The sequence below is a fragment of the Platichthys flesus genome, chromosome 19 (assembly GCF_949316205.1).
Source record: "Platichthys flesus chromosome 19, fPlaFle2.1, whole genome shotgun sequence".
Taxonomy (NCBI): Eukaryota; Metazoa; Chordata; class Actinopteri; order Pleuronectiformes; family Pleuronectidae; genus Platichthys; species Platichthys flesus.
The window spans coordinates 15,937,906-15,957,180 of NC_084963.1; the positions used below are offsets into that span (position 1 = coordinate 15,937,906).

Sequence of the window (19,275 nt, forward strand, 5' to 3'; positions counted from 1 at the left end):
ATCAGTCTTCAAAAACTGCAGCATGTTCTACAGCTCAAAGTGATCATCATCTTAGAAATACGATACACAATACTGTCTACAATAGTATTATATACGAGTAGTATTTTCTGAATATTGCTAGTGCATCACAGTAAACTCTCACTCCAGTGGTGGTGGAAGAATGTTTTATTCACATGCTATAAAAATCAATCTTTTACTTTCAATTTCTTAATGAAATATTTAAGGACACGGTGTTTTGATTCAAGTATTAAAAGCACTTTGAACGCTGTGTGTAATGACCTCACAATATTACAAAGTAACTTGTCATTACTAAAAAAGTTTGACTACCTCTGCTCAGAATGGGGATATATTAATGCAATTGCATTCTGTATCCATTGTCTAGAGTTTTCTAAATGAAATAAGTTTTAAGCTACACTTTTTTTCTTTTTAAATCAAATACGAAGACAAAATTGTTTGAGATAAAAATAAATTAAAACATTACAAAAATACACATGCGCATAAACATTAAAAACGTAGCGCATTTAAATGTACAGCTGTACACTGTCACCTAATCCAGTCGTGTCACCCATGTTGTGGTATGGAAAGCATTATGGAGAAACATTTAAAGAACTCTTTGTTATTCTACAATATTTACATTATTATAGCTGTAAATAAAAAAAGTGAGAAATGTGAGGCTCGAAACACAATGAATTGTTGAGAAAAAGCTGCCGCCTCTATCCCTCAAACTGGTTATGTACGGATGTTTGCAATGTAGTTGACCAACAGATCTTGGCAAGCACAAGTAGTATATACACTGAATAAGTTAACCATTGACAGTAAATAAAGATGGACGACACTGCAGCTCCCACAAAGTGAAGCCAAAGCATCCTGATCACCACCTGGTGGCTGGCTGCCGTCTCCTCTTTGATGGATAGGTCGTGGACCAAAATAAAAGTCAAACAGTGCGTCTCTCAGGGGCAGCATCCTTCGAAGGCTGCATTTGAAGAGCGTTTGTGTCACAGCGGCGCGGATAAACTGTCTCACTTCGGAGGCTCCTTCAAATGTTGCCAACAAATGCATCCTTAACAATGAGAATCCAAAGCAGTAATGGGTGTATCACTCCCGGCCGAAACTGTCCCAGGATTCATTGAGCTTCAGTGACAAAATGTTTTTCGTGGAGGTTATGGTACCCAGACGTCCAATGCTTGAGTATCATGTTTCAACTCAACAAGTTCAACAAGTTCATGTGTTAAAACACGGAGGGACATTGACACTTTCACGTCCAACTACAGCTCTGTTGCTAAGTAAGGGCGGGACGGGCTGGTGCACCGAAATCCTCTGTAGACGAGACCATCTCAGACCATGTCCTCGAAAGGATGCAACTCCTGAATGGAACACATTTTTCTAAAAGATGGTTTCTGTCATTTTAGGTGATCCTTGTCACACTGATGACTGTCCAAGTGCTCATTTCTCTGTAAGATGGTGGCATTCAGATCCGGGTCATTTTAGCTTTGTTTCTGGAGTGGGAGGACGTGGAGATGAATCTTTATATGCAGTTAAATGTTGTAAACATACAATTGTATAATGTTTAAACGTTCAAAATGCTTGTGAAAGTGAAAACGTTTTTGTAAACATAGTAAATTCAGCTTGACTTCACTACAGGGAAAAGAAAAGCCTTTTAGTTATAAATAAATCTTTACAGAGATAACTTTACACAACAAAATGAAGAAAAGGCTGAGCCGCTGGCAGGTCCTCCCTCTCACTCCCCCTTTCATCCCTACTCCACTTCAGTAAAAATATCACTTAAGAAGTACTGAGACACACTGGTGGGCTCCACCTCTGTTGCGCTGCTCTCCACACAGTCACCTTGCTGTGGAGCTGAAACCTACAACAAAGAAGAATAACGGATCAGCTGTAATCAATGTAACAATTCCACTGAAGAAAGATGACTGGCCACGTAGCTCTGTAGCCTGTAGCCCTCCTTACCTCAGCTGTGCACTGAGACGTGCTGGGATTGGTCAGTGCTGGTGATGTGGTAGAAGAGGTTGAACGGCTGAGTTTCTGTGGCTGCTCTGTCTGACCAGGTGAGGGAGCGACAGTGAAGGTTGAAGCTGCAGGTGTCGAGGTGGAGTGTTTTCCTGTGCGTGGAGTTTGGACCTTAGGGCCCTTGGAAGCTGCTTTGCCACAAGGAGGATCGCTGGTGTTGGCGTCCGAGAGGAAAGAAGGGAAATCATCTGGTTTTCTGTCAGAATAAGAAAAAACTTTAAAAAATGATCCTCATCAGACATGTCGAATTATCATGATGGTTGTTCTCTGTCCAGCATCACCATGAGGACATCTAATTTTGGCCAATACTGGGATATATGACCCAATTCCTGGAGACAATCAAACATTGATAAACATCGATTCACACCTTCGTAACCACAGACAAAGAGGAGATGTGGAAAGGCTCTTGAAACAGACGCAATGAAATGCTCAGAAAAGGCGACATGGTTTTAATTTAAATGGAATCAAAGTCAAAACTGAACTCAAATCATATTTCAGTTGCTTTTTTCGAGTTGATATGTAAGTAAATTTGTAAAATGGACATGAAATATCGTCCCGTTACAATCACATGCCCCTAAATCATACTGAATTAAATTGTATTGTGGCAGATTTTGTGATATCAGCAAACATCATAACATTATCGAAATAATCTATATCAAATCATATTGTGATAAATACTGTTGAGTTACACCCCTGGAATATAACCTGTTAAACATCAATATTAACAATTGTCAATGATATGTAATGTTGTGTTATCATTCTAATGTTGACATTTAATTACAGCCTTGCAAAGCTGCTCACGTGCTACAGACTCATTAGTTCTGTTAAATTAAACTATTTTAAATGTCTTTTCCTCACCTTGCCCGAGTGATCATTCTTCTGGTCTTTGTCTTAGTTTGTGCTCTTGGACTTCCATCCTCTGGACTCTCCCCAACCGACAGAGTCTCCTTTCCTATGTCCCCATGCTCACCACTTCTCTCCTGAGGCTCAGCGACACCGACCTTTCCTGCGGTTGTTTTTGCATCCGAGGCTTCTGTCTGCGTGGAAGGCCCGGGAAGGCCTGACTCCTGGTTGGTGTTCGCAGCAACCGTCTTACTGGCTTGAGTCTTCTTTGTAGTATTGGGCTTCACCTGCACTTTGGCTGGTTTGAAGAGAGACAAGTACATGATGAAATACACGTGTCCATTTAAGAGTGCATGGGATGAGTTTATGAAGAGTTTGTGTTTCCCCTGCATACCTCGTCTTCCAGCTCCTGATATCCTCTTCTTGGCAAGGTGGGTTTCAGTCTTGGCATTATTCTCTACAATTTCTGGTAATGTGGGGGGCTGGACTGTCTCTGTTCCAAAAAACACACAAGATCAACATTAAAAATCAGATACATGAGATGAACCACTTGTTAAAAAATATATATATATGATGAAATCACTCTACCCTGTGGATCCTCTGGATTCTCCATGACCGAGACCTGGTGTGGGTAAAAATAAATGTGAGATAACAATTGACATTTAACACAAGTGGGACCTTTCAGCTTCACTCACTTTATGTACAGCCGAGTCTTGCTCATCATCTTTTACACCGAGGAAGCCCATTTCACTACTACCCTCCAGCCGCATTGACACAGGGACATTAGAGAGAGATGTGTCATCCGCTGGTGCCAGACTCTCTCCAGGAACACTGCAGGGAAGTAAAAGGACGGTTGAGGATCCATACGCTTTACAAAACAGGCTGAAAGTCTGCCTGGTTAGAAAGCTGAAGAAAGGTTTGCACAAACCTCAGCTGCTGTATTGGTGCATCTCCATCTTGAAGATAAGGTAGGTGCCCTGCTGCACTGTCCATCAGCTCCCCCGAGGAGCAGACTGGGATTTCACTCAGTGAAAGGATGAAAAACGGTATATCTGAACCTGGAGGCATCGGCTCGGACGTAACTGAGGAGCAGGGGGAGAGAGGTTTTCACAAATACCATAATGATCACACATTTCACAACACAAATCATCTGATGTGAGTGGAACGTGATCCATGGTTGACTTACAGTCTGGGAATATTGTGAGACATGGATGACTTTGGGTCCCCTCCGTGCCTAATGTGGACGTGTTCTAGGATTTAAGGAATCAGAGAAAAGTATTTCAGGATAATTCCTTAAGGCTATAAAACTCATTGTTGGATACGTAAACAGATTTAGATGTAGTCCTCTATCTATACTCTGCATTCATCTTGTAAACGTCTTCTGTAAGCTTATGGATTGAGACGAAATGGAGCAGTTACACTGGAAATCCTGAGGGGCAGTGGAGCCAATCGCTCAAGCAAGACGAAAGCGGAATATTCTGAGCAAAGCAAGTTGGTAAGAAACTACAGGAATTTATATGATGCTACTTTTCCTGGGCACATGGATCAACAGAAGATGCCTCTTTCTTAGGAGATCCACACAACCTTTTCCACCATTGCCATGTTTGTTGTTGTCAGACACTCGTGACTTTGCGCTGCCCTCTAGTGGATGTATTCATGTGATCTATTCCCTTGAATGCATGGAGGAGCTCTATGAGGGCAAGGACGTTTTGTGTAAAACAGACAGATGTCTTTTTATATGTTGAGGCAGCATAAATCAGCCTCTAAATGTGGCTGATTGGTGAGAAGCACCATTCTTTATATTACAGTGGATACTGTTAAACTAAAATACAGCATTCATAACACTGTAAGAAATTGTCAACTGCAGAGTACAAGCATGGTAAGGAATCTGTATCATACAATTATACAATAAGAATAACGTTTTTAGCATGTGTCATTAGCATGATGTTAAATATCTGGACAATACCAATATAACAAGCATTTCAAGACAAAGGACACTGCAATCATACATCTAATCTCACATGATACGCCTCCTGGGCAACATGTTGATAAATATCTTACTTGAGAAGAATTGTCCACTGCTTGTGTCACACAACCCATAGAGGAAACAGCATCATTTGAATGGGAGTCACTCTCCTGATGAATCAATTGCGTCAAACCCAGCAAGGACTGAGCATCATTTGGGCAGGACTCTTGGTGACTATGTGATTCAACAGCTCCCCCTATTGGATCTGGAATGTCGGGTGGGAGTTCAGACACAGGGTTAAGGGAAACTGAAGCGTCCAAACTTTCTGATTGGGCACCGGTATCTGTGAAAACAGAAGAACCATAAGTGACAGTAATTCTAAAAAAAACTGCTCACCATTATTGGAGACAAGAAAACTTTTCTTTTAGAGTTTCAAACCTGCTTGTGCTTGTGCTGGGGACCGGACTTGTTGGGGTTGTTGAGGCCGACTGCTGCGTCCCAGGTTGGGTTTGGGAATAATAAGCCTTCCTCTTCGACTTTGAGGGCCTTTTTTTGTAGACTTGGAAGAGTCTGTGAGTTCTAACTCAGTTCTATAAGTGGAAGTAAACAGTTACAAGATAACTTTCTACTTTAAATATATTACATGACGTTCCAAGGCTTAAAGTAGTATTTGGATTAAAGGACAAAACGTTTTCATAGAATCAGGAATAAAGAACTCATATCTTACCTTGAGGCAGTTTGAGTTTTGTCTTTTGACGTTTGATGAGTTTCTCTTGTTTCTGAACATTGCTGGGCTGCATCTTGACTTTTTACTTCAGAGTCACTTTCTGGACATGACTGAGGATAGCTCTCAGTTGGATGGACGGTTGTTATGGAGAAGACATTCGTTGCCAAAACCGACGATATTTTAGACTCTGTGGAGCCACCTTCTGGAGACTGAGACTCTGAGGCCGTAATTGGATCCGGGACTTGTGAAGCAGGTCCAGCCTCCACGCTGTCATTATTTGACATTTTGCCACCCGTGGATTTCCTCTCAAACGTGGACACTTCCCTGATTTCACCTTCAGTGATTGTGTCTGGCAACAAGGGCTGATTATCAGCAACGCATGATGTTGCCATGACAATACCATCAGAAGATGTAGCCTCTGGCTTTTCCGACTCTGCAGGCACAGATTTGTTCAAACTGAGGTCTGTATTTAACGGACCCTGCGAGGAGGTCCAGACCTTTAAGTCCTCCTCTATCAGTTTCACTTCTGTTTGGGAATTGTCCACAGGTGATGGTTCTGATGCTACATTTGAAGAGGTGTCCATAACTGAGGGTTCAATGATTGTCTTTGGCTGCACTTTTATCCGTGTGGTTTTGGTGGATGATCCTAAGTTCGGTTTGACTTTGGAAAACTGTTGTCTTCTATGGGGTACATTTGGTTCTGAACTTTTTAAGATTGAGTTGAGTCCAACTTCTGTCTGTTGTTCCATAGTTGCATATGATTCCTCTGAGGGTTTATGAGTAGAGCATAATTCCAGTGATGGTACAGAAACCGTAGCAGTGTCAGTACTTTGAATTGGAAGCGAGATGCTGCAAATTCGCGGAGCTTCCATCTCTGCTGTTGTCTTCTTAGTGGATTGAGGCTTTACAGTTGGGCTGGAGGGTGTCTCCACAAGCTGCACCTGCATGACAGGGTCTTTTGTGGTTTGAAGTTTGGACCGAGCGGTTCTTGATGTCGCTGCTAGGTTTGGTTTAGGTTTGATTTTTTGAGCTCTCCCTCTCCTGATCTGGCTGGTTGATGCCACTTGCCCCTCTTCTTTCTGACTGACTGGTAAATCTTCAGTTATAACAAATGAAGCAGGGTGGTCAGTGCTCTCTTGGACTGAAGCTGCATCACCAGTAGCCATTGTGTCATCTGTGGATCCAGAGGTTGACCCTGTGTTTATGTAACTGGTTTCAGAAATGCTCTGGTTTTGCAAGTACACTTGACCAACAAGAGAATCAGCTGTCCTTCTCTCCTCAGTTGTAGACAGCTCCTGTGTGGCTGTAAGAGCAGAACCTAAATCAAACAGTGGTACCAAGACTGATGCAGGACCAGTGCTGTGACTGGGTTTTTCATCAGAGGTGCCACAGATTGCTTCTGATTCTTCTTTAGTTTTTTCATTGACTTTGGGGACTGGAGTCGGGCTGAAGTATTTTTCTGAGTCTTCTGTGGTTTGAGGTTTAGATCGAGCAGTTCTTGTTGTCTGTGCTAGGATTGGTTTGGGTTTTACCTTTTGAGATCGCCCTCTCTTGATTTGGCTAGTCGATGCAGCTTCACTCTCTTCTTTCTGACTGACAGGTACATCGTCTACAGGTGTAACTGATGAGGCAGGATGGTCACTGATCTTTGGAGCTGAGTCCTGCCCAACTTGTGATTTTGTGAAAGCTGAGTCAGATGTTACCAGGTTATCACTACTCTCAGCTGTTCCATCACATGTTGCCATTTTTTCATTTGTGGATCCAGATGTTGGCGCTGTTTCTCTGTTACTGGGTTCCGAGAGGATCCGAGCAGTTCTTGATGTCTCTGCTAGGATTGGTTTGGGTTTCACTTTTTGAGATCGCCCTCTCTTGATCTGGCCAGAAGATGCAGCTTCACTCTTTTCTTTCTGACTGACAGCTACAGCGTCTACAGGTGTAACAGATGAAGCAGGATGGTCACTGCTTTCTTTGACTGGTGCACAGTCTTGCCCAACTTGTTTTACTGTGACAGATGTAGCTGGGTTGTCCCTACTTTCAGTTGCATCATCACATGTTGCCATTTTTTCATCTGTGGATCCAGATGTTGACCCTGTGTTTCTGTTACAAGGTTCAGAGAGGATCTGGTTTTGTGAGACACTCTGATCCAATCCACCTACTGTCCTTTTCTCCTCAGCTGTAGACAGTTCTATTGCGGGTGTATGGGTAGAGCCTAAATCAAATGATGGTATCAAAGCTGCAGCAGGACCAGTGCTCTGACTTGGGTTTTCAGGACAGGTGCTGCTGGTTGCTTCTGGTTCAACTTCTCTTGTATTTTCATGGATTTGGGGGTCTGGAGCTGGGCTGGCGTCTTTCTGTACTGTGGCTTTTGTAGTTTGGGGTTTAGATCGAGCAGTTCTTGATGTCTGTGCAAGGATTGGTTTGGGTTTGACTTTTTGAGATCGCCCTCTCTTGATCTGGCTAGTAGATGCAGCTTCACTCTTTTCTTTCTGACCGACAGGTACATCGTCTACAGGTGTGACGAAAGCAGCAGGATGTTGACTCCCTTCGTGAACTGGAACAGAATCTGATGTTTCAGATGTTGCTAAATTACTAGAGAAACTCTGAATTATTTCAGCATGAGACTTCAGCTTTTGATCTGATATTGTGTCTCTGGTTTCCAACTGGGCATCAGAAAAGCAGTGACTCTGGTGTTCTGAGGCACTTTGGTCTAATGCTGCTGCACCTGACCTGTCCTGAGTGACACGCATCTCTTCTGTGTGTTTAACTTTAGTAGAGGAATCATCATCTATTGATGATGTTGGAGTATTTTCTAGTATCTTCGGGGTTGTTTCTTCAGGAGCTGACAGTGATTCAGTGACTTGAATGTTGGAAGCTTCTATGTTGGTCCCTCCCGCTGTCTGTTCTGTTGATGTATCTGGTCGGGGTTTGGGCTGTTCAGTCCTGGAGCCTCGGCCTAGGTTAGGCTTGGGTTTAACCTTGGACAAGCGTCCTTTCCTGGTCTGTGGAGACTGTTTCTTTGCACTCTCTGGACTTGACTGTAGCTGAGGGCCAAAATCTGTATAAGACACAGTCTTCTGCCCACCACACGACTGCTCACTGGCTTCAACCATTGGAGCGTCACCACTGTCTGTTGTGCCTTGTTGTGGCTCCACAGTAGCAATCATTTCTGATATTTCTGTGTCTCCATGATCAAACATGATATGAATTTCACAGTTTTCCTCTTGGTCAGCATCTCCCTGGTGTTGCTCCATTTCTTCTGCACTTACTGATGTTGTCCCTGCATTTTAAGATAATGGCACATATTAAATTCACTGAACTAAAAAAATTAAAAACACTCGTGGAAATCTTGTAGCATCGGTCTCTTACCTGTTGTGTGGTCTTCTGTGACGATTTGACTCTGTTCTGAGAGTTGAGTCAGGTTGCCAATGGTCAACAGAGTTTGAGCAGCTTCATTGTAGCTCTCGTCTTCAGTTACTGAAAGAAAAGACACCGCAAAAAATGTATGAAATAAAACTAAATGATGAGTAATCCACTGGCAAGTAGTCATACTACCTATTCAACATACCTTCTGGGTGTTCTGAAGAGAGGAAATCTATAACGTCCTGCAAAGGAAACAAATAGTGTGATTATTATTGATCATTGTATGAGCCTTCTTTAAAAAGTTGATTACATCCGGATAATAAAATGCTGCAATATGTTCATCCAGCTTAGCAAATTATAAAATATAAAAGCTGGAAGAATCAGTTTCTTCATTTAATGTGTGCTAAAACAAAACGTTGACATGAGGTCATAACTCATAATATCATAGTGATCCAGCAACAAAAAAATACATAAATTAAAACTGAAAAAGGCAAACATTGCAAAAAAAGAAATATAAAATTGCATTTCATCAATATAGATAAAATTAAAAAAGTTTTTTGTAACAGGGTTTAATGATTTAATATCAGCGGCAATACATTTTAGACTTGAGAGACTTACAACCAGCAGGTCCAACTGATGTTCACATGGTTCAGCTGATCCTGTGTCAGTGTGTGCCAGCTCGAATGAGGAATCAGGGCACAGTACATCTTGGGAGAGGCCCAACACATCAGGCATATTGGCCAAAATATCAAGCTATGGATGGGATGGGGGGAGTCAGAGTGGAGGGTGTGAATTATGGAATGCAAAACCATGCGCAAAGAGACACGGATGCAAAAAACAATACAAAAATGCGGGTTTTATGAATTATGTCAAATTAAATCAAATGAATGGTAGCTGTCCAAGATGTCTGTGAAAGGGAAACAGTTTCACGTACCTCCTCCATAGTCTCTTCCACCTCTGAAATCACTGGATGCGGGGAGCGCAGGCTGGCCGGCACAAACACAGGGGCAGTGCTGTCCTCACCGGGGCTACACAGAGGGTACTCCTCCTCCTCTACCTCTTCCTGATCCTGCTGCTCTTCATCATCATCGCTGAAATCTGACCGAGAGGTCCTGAGCGTGACTAGTTTGGGCTTTTTAGACTGTTGGGCTGATTGTTGCTTTGAGGACCGTCCCCTCTTGGCTGTGCATTTGGGTTTAGGCTTGGCAGCAGAAGCAGCAGACATCACTGGTGAGGCAGGGGAGGAATTGGACGCAGAGGTGGGTTCTTCTTTGGCAGGGTAATTCAGAAGGTTGGTGGGCTTGGGCACTCTTCCATACCTACAAAACATAGTCAGAATAATTATAAACCAGTAAACAAGTATTATTTTCTAATATTGATACTCCATTATTTTATTAGATATTAGTTTCTTTGAGGGTTGGGAATGTCAGTGTTTCTGGTTACAGTTTTGAATGAGAGTGTTTTTCAAGACATTAAGGTACCTGGTAGGTTTCGGAGGGGGAGCAGTGACATCCTCTTCTTCAGAGGAAATGTCAACATCGTCTGACTTCCTCTTATCATCCTCTCTTAAAGCTGATGAATCTTGATTTACCTAAAGGTTTGACATAGCTTTTTGTGAGATACAGTTAAGAAAAAATGTCGCAAAATGTGAGGACTGTGAACTGAAACTGAGGTAATAACCTGCTCCTCCGAGGCTTCATCAGTCACACTCTCGTCTTCTTTATCTGAGGCAGTATCTTTGGCCTTTGTTGAGTCTGGTGGAAGCTTTTTACTCCACTTTCGTCCCAAAGGCAGTAGCGGTTTTGGCGCTCTGCCTCTGGAAAGTTTAGCTGGCTTGATCGCTGTGTCCTTGGAAGCATTCACATTCTCAGTCTTTTCAGACCTAATTATTCGGAAAAAACAATGAATTTAAATTCAATCTTAATATACATAAAAATTCTTTACTTAGGGAACATTTTTACAGTTTACTTACATGGCTGGAGTTGTTTGGTCTTCGGCAAGAGTGGCTTCAGGGTCTTCAGGTATGCAGGCCTCACCTGAGCATATTAAAAATCACAAATTACTTTCTGGGGCTGCATGGCCCCTTTCTATAGCCTGGAAACCAGATCAATCAGCAAGTTTATGATGATTCCCATCCATTCTGAGAGTGGTTGAGCCAATCACAACCATTTCTCTAAAATTAGGCATATTTGATACAATGACTGACAGAGTAGCGCCCAATTGGACTGGGATGGGGCATTTCTATTGACAACCAAGATGTGCATTTTCCCCATGTCAAACAAAGGTTGGCTTTTGTCTACAATGGGAATAATTTAAATTGGCATTCACTCCTGGGTCAGATTACTCTGTACTAGGCCGAGGTTTTATCTGCTCTGACAGTGATGGAAATGAGAAACCAAGGTGAAAGCCCCAATTTGGCAAGAGAGTGACGTGAGAGAGCTTCTCAGACTCAGAAAAAACTAAAAGACAAACTCATATACTGATAAAGGAAAATTAACACTCTATTTTTTAGTTTTCACTTGTGTTTACAAAAAACTTGGATATATATTACATTACATTTCATTTAGCTGAAGCTTTTATCCAAAGCGACTTACAATAAGTGCATTCAACCCCGAGGGTAAAGACCCAGGATGACAAGAATCAAAAAAGTATACCGGCTAATTTTGGAGTAAAAGAGGAATGTCAGTTGACTCTGCTGTGGAATCAGATAGGAACAAACTGGATGGTATATTTTCTCTAAAATCTGAATAAATAACGGGTCCATGCGGTAGTCTTTATAAATTCTTCTGTAACTCACACATTACCTTGATCTTACATTGATCAGCCTGGAAGTCAAAAACGCCTGTTGTATTGCATTTCTACAAATCTTGTTAAACCAATTAGGTAAAACTGTATGGCATCTCCCATGGATCTACAAAGCATTATTTATTATTTAATTCTACCGGGTTATCTAGAAATCGTGAACATTTTCCTGAAATAAGTAAACGCTACTGTACCTTGTTCATTGCTCTTTTCACCAGTTTTCTTTTTCTTATCATTTGCTTCCTCATTCACAGCTGCCTGTTTAGCCTTTCTTTTGCGTTGTTTCTTAGGCTTGGAAACAGGGGTTCCTCCTTCATTACAGAGATTCTCCTTCTCCTTCTCTCCCTCCTCCTCCTCCTCCTCCTCCTCATCCTCATCCTCCAGGTTGGGAACTTCATTGGCATCGTCCTCATTTTCTTCCTCCAAATCACTCAGGGTGCTTTCAGCTTTTTTGCCTGTAGAGGGAATGAGAATATTGCTGTACTCCAGACTGTAATCCACAACCCTGAGCATAAAATATGGGGAAAAAAAAAGACAAGATAAATACCCTTTGCCTTTCTCTTTGAATTCTTCGGGGAGTTCTTCTTAACAAGTGTCTTGAGTTTCTTCCTGTTTTGCTGAACCTCCAAAATTTTCTCGAGGAGCTTAGAAAAATACTCGATATCCAGCTTGCGTCTCTCTCCTACAAAACAACTGGCAGTAAATATTGCATCAAAATACACACAGGGGCCATTCATTTAATGTCATATTAAGCCAGCGAAATAAAGTGCTACTGAATACTTACTAAACGCCTTGTCAATCCTCCAGGAATTCTCTCGCTCCTCTTTTTTGAATTTGTTCTGGAAGTTGAGATACAGTTTAAATAGTTTGAATGAATTTACTGAAACTGTCTTCTTCTTTGTCCTACTATACAAAACATGTATGTATGTATGTGTGTAGTCATAGCCTGGTCATAGTAAACATCTCTGACCTTTATCTCTGATCGAGCTCTGTGAGGAAACAGTTGGCAAATCATGGAGAAGTCTGTCCCCACCATACTGACTGACAGGTAGAACATTTCTGTCTCTGTCGAAAACAAAATATTCAACTAATTAAAAACAAATGAACAAGGCATCAGAGAAAAAGCTTTGTTATAAAAAGGTACTGTAATTCTGGATCTTTAATATTATTTATGTCAACCTTCACTGGACCAGGGTTTTGAATAGCTGCTTCTCCTGAAGCTCGAGTACGTTGTCGTTGAGCCACGCTCAAAGATGGGATCTCGATCCTGTGCTGGGTTTGGTCCTTTTGCTCGCTGGACTTCCACCGTCAAGCTGAGATGCAGGTAAAGAGGATATCATTAAACAGCCAATTGGTTCCATCATCTCTAAAATCACAATTCACATCTACGAGGACAGTTTGGATGCATTTTTAGTTATCAAGATAAGTCAATAAAGATGAAGGGGTCAATAAAAATGAAGGGAATGCACCGACCTCTCTTCATCAATGATGAGAGAGCCGTCCTCTGCTACTTTGACCTGAGGAACCATGAGTGAGTCATCCTCTTCCTCTGCCATCTCCTCTTCATCCTCCACAGTGCTCGGCAGTTCAGGGGGAGCTTCGGGTTCCGGCACTTTTTCTGGGGACCTGCAGACGATAAATTATAAACATCAGAGAGAAGGAATGTGCACATCATTGGCCTCAGGTCTCACATTCTGCTCTCCTTTCACAATCTTTAAAATCTACTTCAGTACAGGAAACAACAACAGCAGCCCCCCCACTAGCATCTGAACAATATTTTGACAACAATTTGAATCATGCAATCACAGAGCTGACATATATTTGACTGTTTTTGATATTTGGCATTAACTTTTAATAATACAGATTCTCTTCCTATATGCAAATATTCCACCAAAACAGGCCCCCCCCCACACCATTTTACAAAGGCAGAATCAATGCATCAACCAGGACATTTGTGATTGGTTTAAAGATATACAAACAAGCCTGGCCATATTTTGCTCTTAAGGCAGAAAGATAATGGGGGCAGCCACACCATTCTCAAGCAATGACACAGCACTGATAGGTCTGGCTTTACAAATGGACAAGCAACCTGTACTGGTTTTTGACGATTGAAGATAATCCAGACTATTCTGTCTTTCAGTGAATCATTTAGAACTGCTGAAGATGTCTGGACAATGGGGTCAGGGCTTTGTCCAGAGATTGCTTATCGTAAATAAAGAACGCAGCAGGACATTCTCCTATCGGACGCATTCACAGCAACACAGAACATTCAGGCGAGGGGTGGTGCAGCATGCAGGAGGCCGGTCATAACATGTCAATTCTGCTGCGGCGATCACATGAGTTTGTTTACAGCAAACTCATGTGTCTTCATCAGCCAATATTATCAAAACCTCTCCAATCTCATCCTCCTTGCAAGTTGATGTCTTTGTTGGTGACTTCTATGTGTATGGCTCTTTTGTTCGTTTTTGTATGTTTCAGTATTTCACGTGTTAGAAACGTCATCAACACATCCACTCACTTGTGGGGAGTTTACTTGGTGACTGAAAGGAAAAACTGTGTATTTACGGAGCCTCTAAGTTGGACCTTTATGTTCTCACCTACAGCACCTCTAGATAATTTCTGTATTTTATCCAGGGCTTTATAAATTAGGCAAACAATCAAAAACTAATTTCAATATGTACTCATTAATTGCGATGTGCAATAAATGAAGATAATCCAGACTATTCTGTCTTTCAGTCAATCATTTAGAACTGCTGAAGATATTGAAATTAGTTTTTTGAAAAGCTAATGCTGCTTCTGCAATCGTTGAAACAAATACTGTATCCGAATCCTTTCTGCTATATTCGTTTAAAGAACAACTCATTTTTGATCGCTAGATATAAACGGGGAAAGCCAGAAAGGACCCAACATTAATTTCGCTGCCCAATAAGTACAATATCCAAAAATTTAAAATGAAAAGGTATTTATAAGAGGATGAGATATCCTTACGGTTCTCTTGCTGGTGAGGGTGGGAGCACAGTCTCATTTTCCTGAGTAATGTCTTCCACAGTCGATCTGGAAAAAAAGCAAATTATATTCACATAAGATGAGGAACCACAAATGTTATTTTTCCAAATAACTGGATTAAATGTTAATCAAAAATAAACAATAGAGACACTGAAGAGACCTACGTCATGGGGTTGGACAGCGGAAGATAATGGATCAGGTCCCTCATGGTCATTTTGGTGGGATCTAGAGTATATTCCTTTACATGCGGCTTAATTTTCTTGAGTTTCTGCAACAGACAATATTTATCGTCTTTTGTTAGTAAGCACTTTAGTCAGCAAAATAGCTAGGTCAGTATAGCTAGCATTTAACAAAGAGTGGAAAAGCTCCAGAATCTGTGGCTGTTACAAGTGATGGCTTTCTACTAACTCCTTTCAAACAATATTTCATCTACAGTTTTTGTTTCATTTTTTCCACGTTACATGATCTAATTAAGAAAGATTTGAATACCGTATTGTAATCTAACAGCTGGAAATCATGTGTATAACTAAAAAATCACAAAGGATCCTCTTTACAACAGGAGCTGCACATGTTTCCCCAGCAATATGTTTAGTTAGTTTGTTAGTTATGCTTTATTGTTGAGAGTTAAAGTTTTAAAATTGCTTAAGTCACAAATGCATATTAAAAAATTTGTCTAAGTCATTTATTCCTCTTATGTTACATAATTGACAGACATTTTTGTAAGTATGTCAATAGTCATCTATTGTCAAAACATTTTTGAGTGAAATTGTTAATAAAAATCTTATATTCAATATTATGTTAATTTGTTTGTGTTTTCTGAAAATATTGACAATTATTATTATATAAATTAGTTGAAGAGGGTGACGATATTGAATACATTTATGATCAACTGAGAGTGAGGATAAGTAAAGAACAATGTGAACTCACCTTTTCTTTGTGCTTCTCCTGTCTGAGTAGCTCTCTAAGTTTTTGGGCCTTGGCGAGCCTCTGTAGATCGGATGGGTCATTCAGGAGCCTACTCAAAGAGAGCGCCGATTGGGACAATGAATGTCCACTCTTAGATGACACGAGAGACTTGGCCCTCTCGGATAACTCAACTGCTTCTCTGTCTGGTATAGAGAAGAGCACTTTATCAGGTGGTCTGGGAGGAACCTCTTCAACTTGGCTGCCTGACTTGCTTTTCAATTGTAGGCCACTGTCAACGGGCAGATGTGTTTGTTCTAGTGAATCCTCAGGGAGAAGGACAGCTGAAGGCTCAGAGGAGTCAGGGGCTGGTTTAGGCTGCGCTTTGGGCTGCTTGCTTTCCTCCGAACGCCTTCTTCGCCTCGGGGACTGGAGTCCTTGAGGGGCAGACGTTGTCCCAGTTTGGATGGATGCTGATGGCTTTTCAAGGTCTGAGGCGGGGGTTTCAACAGGAGTTTCAGTATCTGCCTTGGCGAGGGACCTCGATGTCCGAGCGAGGGCGGAGGGGCGGCCAGGAGCCACTTTAGGCTTGACAGAAAACCGCTTCCTTCTCTGGACTGCAGCCGAGGAGATGGCCCCTTCCGCATTTTGGTCATTGCCATCCCTAAAAAGCAGGGAGAGAAGTTGTTTTAGTTATACCTAATGTGAGTAATGTCATTCAGAAGTCCTTTAATGTCTGTTACTCACACAGGGGCTGTTGTTTTTTCAGATGGGGTCCCGTCAGATTTGACATCTGTCACAGCAATGCTCTCACTGATGTCTTTGGGGGTCTCACTGGACTCCTGGTTTGATGAAGGTGCTTCCTGAGGTGTTGCTGCTGTTCTCCCTGCCGTACCGACATTAGGCCGAATACTAAACCTCGATCGACGAAACATTTTGACCTAAAAATGTAAAAGCTGCATTAGTATTCCAAAAGTAAGAACAATGTCCTGAAGTACAAGATGCTCTCCCTATTTTGCCTTAATGACTAATTTACTGTCGTGAAGGGTTTTCTAAAGTAATTCTAAATTCTTCACATTTAAATATTCACTTCTGCATATAACTGAATATGTGTTCTTGTTACCATTAGTATAACTTCAAGGAAATGGCAAATGCAGTCTCGAAATTAGAATGAGTCGCTGTTTGACAGCAAACAACTGTTTAAAATGTTGTGATAGATGACTTGTCTGGCATACACTGCTGTTTCTGTGTAGTTATTGTACCATCATTTCTATAAGTCAATAACTCTATACATGTATGATAGACAGTGAAAGAACTCAATCAGGTCATCATTAAGAGTGTCAACCTTTTTTTTTATAGCAGTACCAATTCTCCTATAGCTACACTGGCACAGTTTTTCAAGGTAATCGTAAGGCAAGTTGTTTTAAGCCTCTTAGAGGCGTTGCCACAGTTCTTCTGTGGATTAAGGCCCTCGCTGTCTTCATGTAAAAACCACAGAGACATAATGTTTACACATCCATCCTGTCCATCGAGTGCCTGCATGCGTTGATCAAGTCTGTTTGCAGCTTTCAGGTATGTAGGTTTTCAGAGGGAATGGAAATTCATGGACTTTAAAACGTCTGTTTCCTGCACCAAAGACCCTAACCTGAGTAATATTATGAGAGTAAATTGCATGATAAAGAAGGAAATTCCAGAGAATAATTTCACCATTTACATCAATTGTATTGGATTCGGCTGCAACACTGTTTACCCCTGAAACTCCAAAAGCGATTTGTGGACTAAAATACTTCACCCACCCCTCGCTCAGCAGAGTGGTGAGTAGACGATCAGTGGATTTTTAATGTAGGGGTGAAGGTTCCCTTTAAACATCACAACTAAATTCCTAACCCTAACCTAATTCTTACCCTAACCCTGCCACCAAGTCTCAAGCCTCAATTATGAGGACCAGACAGAATGTCCTCAATGATCTTTAATGGTCCAAAATCGACCTGATACCTAAGTAGCACCCCCCCCACACACACACACACACACACACACACAGACTGACAGACAGACACAGACACACAGTACAAGAAGTGCTAGAGAAGTTTTCACCCTGTGATTGTGACGTTAGCCAGAAACGGTTCATGCGTGGCGCCCCAGCCAGGATACGTTATTTACGTTACGTGGTGCAGACCTGTGACAGGACGAGAGGGGCTGACAGCCGTCACCTCCGGCTGCACAGAAAACAATCAGCAGGAACCATCAGCAAGTTGAACAAAGAGACGCAGACTGTTCCAACGAGGGCGAGACGCAGTGAACGGACTCATTCTGAACCAAACAATTACAAACACACACACACGACCCGAGCTGCTGCTGCTGCTGCTGCGAGTCCACAGTCCCACTGAGCTCGTGTCAACGTGGAGACAGCTGTGGCGGCCATATTTCCCTCTTTTACCACGTCTTCGTGTGTAGTGTGACTTACGATAACGGAGCAGCTCCGCGATATGTCCTCCGCGGCGAGAAATGCGCTTTCATTCAACAAGGAGTGACAAACAGCGGACTTCACGCACACATACCGACGCCATGTTTAATTATATGACGCGCTACACTCGTGGGTGAAAGGGGTTGTGGGAAATGTAGTCAGGTTGGCTGTAAAGAGCCACATGAGGCAAGATTACTCAGTTCATGAGTAAGACTGGTCCTCACTGTCTATAGGAGCTTTGCATTAGAGACATATTTAGAGATTTAATTTAAAATAACATTAAATCAGTGTATGTATTTTATTGTATTTTTTAGTGTATTTTATTCTTATTTGTATTCTTAAATTTTTTGTTCAATCGTTATATATGAACAATGTAAGTTAATTTGTTTGCTAGTTCTGTTCTTGGAGTACTCCTCGGCTTTTGTTATGCTGTACATCCTTTATTTTACTTATTTTAATAAGTATACTTTACCATATCTGCTTTGGTTCAGTTAGGTATATTTCTAATGGAAATAATAACAAGCATACTGAGAAAAAAATAAAACATGCATTCAAGTTTTTTCATTATGTCTCCATAAATTAATGTTGATTGGGCAGCTTTGCTGATAATCCATAACATTTATTGAGAAGAGCCCATTTTATCTTTGTATGTAAAATGTTTATCCTCATTTACTAACAAAGATATATACATATTCCCCTGCACGAGTATTCTATAATAATTTATTTTCTAATCTTGTTTATTTATTTATTTAATCTTTTGTTGTTGATCCCTTGATATGGCCACACGGAAACAGAGCAACCCCTACATCTCACAGTATTTTGTACCTTGTCTATCTGTGCATGTGACAAAAATAATGTCTTCAATCCTTGAATTGAAAAGGTGTATTCCTAACCAAAGCCTCTAGTTACCAAGATTTGTTTAACAGAAGGTAGTAAGTTATGGCCAACAATTTTCAAGCCTTGCCTTTTCGATGATATTTGGATTATTAGAGTACTCTTATTGTCCAAGAAGCTTTTTTGTACAGAACATTGAGCTGGATTATCTGTAAAATTTCAAGCCAGCCAGACACAGGGAGAGGGGCATAGCCATTTAAAAAATGTAAATGTTGGATCCTTATTTACGGCACCACCATCTGACCAATTGATCTAATATTTCTGGGAACCTAACACACGTCATTT

The 19,275-nt window shown here is 41.4% G+C and overlaps 1 protein-coding gene across 1 annotated transcript; it reads right to left on the bottom strand.

Annotated features, from left to right (window-relative positions):
* Positions 1-1,756: 1,756 nt before the first annotated feature.
* On the bottom strand, positions 1,757-18,283 carry zgc:162472 (uncharacterized protein LOC553495 homolog). Its single transcript, XM_062413294.1, has 28 exons — positions 18,097-18,283; positions 16,380-16,573; positions 15,657-16,296; positions 14,894-14,997; positions 14,712-14,777; positions 13,197-13,349; positions 12,903-13,036; positions 12,694-12,788; positions 12,508-12,562; positions 12,271-12,405; positions 11,918-12,178; positions 10,894-10,957; positions 10,602-10,803; positions 10,403-10,512; positions 9,856-10,240; positions 9,540-9,674; positions 9,127-9,163; positions 8,928-9,035; positions 5,562-8,838; positions 5,273-5,424; positions 5,028-5,177; positions 3,797-3,950; positions 3,573-3,699; positions 3,457-3,490; positions 3,263-3,361; positions 2,884-3,166; positions 1,966-2,221; positions 1,757-1,864 (listed from the first exon to the last, which is right to left on the bottom strand). Exons 2-28 carry the CDS (start codon positions 16,565-16,567, stop codon positions 1,757-1,759), a joined length of 7,512 nt encoding a protein of 2,503 aa, XP_062269278.1. The 5' UTR covers positions 16,568-16,573; positions 18,097-18,283.
* Between the last annotated feature and the right edge of the window lie 992 nt (positions 18,284-19,275).